The sequence below is a fragment of the Loxodonta africana genome, chromosome 13 (genome assembly GCF_030014295.1).
Source record: "Loxodonta africana isolate mLoxAfr1 chromosome 13, mLoxAfr1.hap2, whole genome shotgun sequence".
NCBI classification, from domain to species: Eukaryota; Metazoa; Chordata; class Mammalia; order Proboscidea; family Elephantidae; genus Loxodonta; species Loxodonta africana.
The window spans coordinates 95,195,536-95,199,687 of NC_087354.1; the positions used below are offsets into that span (position 1 = coordinate 95,195,536).

General features: G+C 36.2%; 1 protein-coding gene across 1 annotated transcript; it reads left to right on the plus strand.

Annotated features, from left to right (window-relative positions):
• The first annotated feature begins 2,244 nt into the window (after nucleotides 1-2,244).
• LOC100672693 (olfactory receptor 4P4-like) lies at nucleotides 2,245-3,486 on the plus strand. The gene has a single exon (XM_003423172.4). The coding sequence runs from the start codon at nucleotides 2,344-2,346 to the stop codon at nucleotides 3,337-3,339; it is 996 nt and encodes a 331-aa protein (XP_003423220.3). The 5' UTR covers nucleotides 2,245-2,343; the 3' UTR covers nucleotides 3,340-3,486.
• The last annotated feature ends 666 nt before the right edge of the window (nucleotides 3,487-4,152 follow it).

Sequence of the window (4,152 nt, forward strand, 5' to 3'; positions counted from 1 at the left end):
AATATGAACCATTGGTTTCTGATCCAAACACACAAGATATAAAGATTTATTAACCCTGACATACCCGTGCCTTCAGAACTTGAGAAGCATGAAACCAATTTCAGCGGCACATTTGGCCAGCATTTCTTTTGGGAGATTTTTCTTCCCACAAAAAAAGGGAGACTGAAGAATGGGGTAATTATATCTCAGTTAAGTCACTTTAAATTCCATGGAAAATTAAACACCAAACATATGTAATTTCCACCCCTGAGACTGCAGCATATACAACTTTTGGATAGGAAAAAAAAAAAAAAGCATTTTCAACATAAATGTTGGTGATGACATTTATTTCCTATTAGTTACAGAAATCTGGAGAGAATATTCCTGCCTTCAGGGAATACAGTGAAGGACTGCACCCAGGACCAACCAAGGCTGATTGGACGGTGAAAGCTATTAATGTGTAGCGTGGATAGCGTGGATGGTAAGCATTTATTCTGACTGCACTGTAAGTTCAGGATGCTGTCTTTGACTCAGAGCTAAAAGAATTTATTTATGAGGAAATCGCTTGGTAAGTGAAAATTCAACCAATATAGTAAGAAAACATTGCACCAAACAGAAGAAATTAAGTTTGCATTATCTATACATGCACATATATCTAAAAAAAAATATGTGCATGTATAGACAATGCAAACTTAATATATCTAGATAATATAAATTACATTTTTTCTCTCAAAATATGCTGATTTTAATCCTTCTGAAATGTGATTTGCCCTCTTTTTTACAAGCTTTTGCAAACATTTAAAAAATAACTTCCCACTATTTAAGTAAAATCCATTGAATGATTCCTGTCCTATCCCGGGGCAGATGTCAAAATAAAGCTTTTTTTTTTTGTATAATATCGGGAAATTCATGAAGGAAATAATGATTGTATTCGGTGCGTATACGGGACTTATTAATGGAGATATTGAAGAAGCTGATAGATGAATAAAGTGATTGACTTGCATTTTAGGTAAAGGAGAAAGGATAGCTGTAGAGAAAAAGAGGCACAAGTCAAAGAAATTAAGAGACGCTCTAAAGTGGAATTCATTGCTCCCTTTCTACTTTGCTACTACTTGTGTGAGAAGCATACAGTAGGTAATTAATAGCACGATGTTATGGGTTTAGACATGTTAGTATCAGAGTCTCCGGGGCACCAACGTGGAGCGCATTTAATGAGTGCTAGAGATTTTTTTTTTTTTAGAGAGAATAGAATGGGTGAATTGTACAGAAAAAAGAAATGCTTGCTGGTTTTTTTTTTTTTTTTTTTTTTTGCTAAGGTGCAGAATTACGACTAATAAGAGAATACAGCTTGGAAGCTGTTGGCAAAATTTCATCTCTGCTCTCACTTTTTGGGTGAAAAAACATGGATTGCAGGAAGAACTAACATAAAAGTTCCTAGAATAATTCCAAGAATAGAAGAACTATCAGTCACTTAGGCTTCAAATGTTATCCTATCTTTTTTATTGCTCTCCATAATGTTGTTATGTTTTTTTTTTTTTTTTTTTGTATACTGGGTTTATAATGTTGTTAATATAGATTAAGCTTTTTTTTTTTTTTTTAACAGTGTCAGGGTTAGCATGAGTCAAACATGATACTTACCCTGGATGTCAACAACTAAATAATCAAGATAAATAATATTTTAATGAAATATTTAATTATTAGTGTGCTTACCAACTTCTCATTAAACGGTTAGTACACCTATTGTTTAAGACATTGCTTGCCAACCCCACAACTTGTCAACACTCTCCCTTCTCAACCTTGAGTTCCCTGTTACCAGCTCTCCTGTCCCCTCCTACATTCTAATACTTGCCACTGGGCTACTGTGCCCTTTTAGCCTTGTTTTCTTTTACGGGACTGTCTAACCTTTGGCTGTAGATTGAATCTCAGGAGGGACTTCATTACTGAACTAAAACGGTGTATGAAATATCTTTTTTAAATGATGCACAAGTGCACAATAAATGGTATACCAAAATTTAAATAAAAACAGGATTTGAACCCACAATAGCATACTTGATCCTGGTCCTTCTTCAACCTATCAAGATGACAAGCTACTCCAGGAAAAGAAATGCATTCTCTGTAAGCTCACATTTGCATCTCAACCATAGGCTGACTGTAAATCTTAATTTTTGCCTTGAGCTATTGTAACTATTACTATCACTCCAATTCACTCTCCAAATAACCTGATTAGAACGGTAAGTTATATGGTAAACCTACCAGTACCGGCTTTAGAATTAATGACTTTAAATATAGTATAGGATAGCTGCATGAATAACTTGTTATTACTATACTCACTCTGATTCACACCATGCTTAGTGAATATTTCTGATGCTAACTTGTCACTTTTTTCCAGTTATACTCTCTGAGAATTCACTGCATCAGACCGTGGAAAATATCAATAATGTCACTGAATTTATACTTTTGGGGCTTTCCCAGAACAAGACAATTAAAAGTTTGTGCTTTCTATTATTCTTATTTTGTTACATAGCTATTTGGATGGGAAACTTGCTCATAATCATTTCCATCAGTTGCAGTCAGCTAATAGGTCAACCCATGTATTTCTTTCTTAATTACCTTGCTTTCTCAGACCTGTGTTATACCTCAACGATGACGCCCAAGCTACTCACTGACTTACTGAAAGAAAGGACCAGAATTTCTTATGCTAGCTGCCTGGCACAGCTTTTTTCTATGCACATCTTTGGGGGGGTTGAAATCTTCATCCTCACAATCATGGCCTATGACCGCTACGTGGCCATCTGCAAACCCCTGCACTACACGGTCATCGTGAGCAGGAGGAGGTGTTATGTATTGGTCTTTGCTTGCTGTACTGGGGCATTTCTGCATTCATTTATGCAATGTCTCCTCACTATCAGTCTACCTTTCTGCGGCCCCAATGAGATACATCACTACTTCTGCAATGTCTATCCCTTGCTGAAACTGGCCTGCACTGACACATACAGCGTCGGGATCCTGGTAGTCACCAATTCAGGCATGATGGGTTTGGTGAATTTTTTTGTCGTGATGTTGTCTTACTTCTTGATACTGTACACCATTAGGGTCTACCCTACCAAAAGCCGCAGCAAAGCTCTTTCCACTTGCAGTTCCCACATAACAATTGTGGTTCTCTTCTTTGTGCCTGTCCTGTACATTTATATTAGACCAGCTGCAACTTTTCCAGAAGACAAAGTGTTTGCTCTTTTCTTCACCATCATTGCTCCCATGTTCAATCCTCTGATTTACACTTTGAGAAACATGGCGATGAAGAATGCCATGAGGAAAGTGTGGTGCCAGAATCCGCTTTTTATTGGAAGGCAACTGTACTGAGAAGTATGTATACTCCACACTGCACACCCTATTCAAGTTAGTTTGCCCCATCTTGATTTTATTAAAGCAGGAACTGACCATAAGAAACATAAGCATAGCCACTGACATCAGTTCATTAATATTATAATTTACCTTGAACTACTTTCTTGTTTCTTTATTGATCTGTGTCTCTTATTTAAATTTTCCTGGTTATTTGAGTTCAACTTTTATACTTTTCTTTGGTATTTTTTTCTTTGGGTTTTGTCCATAGGTTGCTAGTCAGAGCCCACATTTCTAACCTTTCTCTGCTTTGGGTCCAATGAATATCCAAAATTACATAAGCTCCATTGGTATCTTCCAACCCAGATTTAAAGGGCCCATATGGTCTATTGGCCCAGGGGTTAAGTGCTCAGCTGCTAACCAAAGGTCAGTTTTTCGAATCCACTAGCCCCTCCACGGGAGAAAGATGTGATAGTCTACTTTTGTGAAGATTCCAGCCTTGAAAACTGTATAACGCCATTCGACTTTGGCCTGTAAGGTCACTAAGAGTAGAATTCTACTTGACGGCATTTTTTTTTGGTTGTGGATATATTGTCTATTTTTCTCTGTGCATACCCCAACAAAAAGGGAGTATTGGAAATTTAGAACCACTTTTTTCACTTAATTCCTGATTTTCTACAGTCATTGAAAAAATGCTAAAACCAGAAATATATATATATATTTATGTAGTGTTTAAACAATCAAATACCATTTATGTAAAAAATAATAACTATATAGAAAATTCAAAAGTATTTTTCCTAGATAATAGTGATGAAATTAAGTATTGTGCTTACA

Excerpts from the sequence above, each read along its gene's own strand:
- LOC100672693 (XM_003423172.4), top strand. The coding sequence starts at position 2,344 with ATGCTAACTTGTCACTTTTTTCCAGTTATACTCTCTGAGAATTCACTG.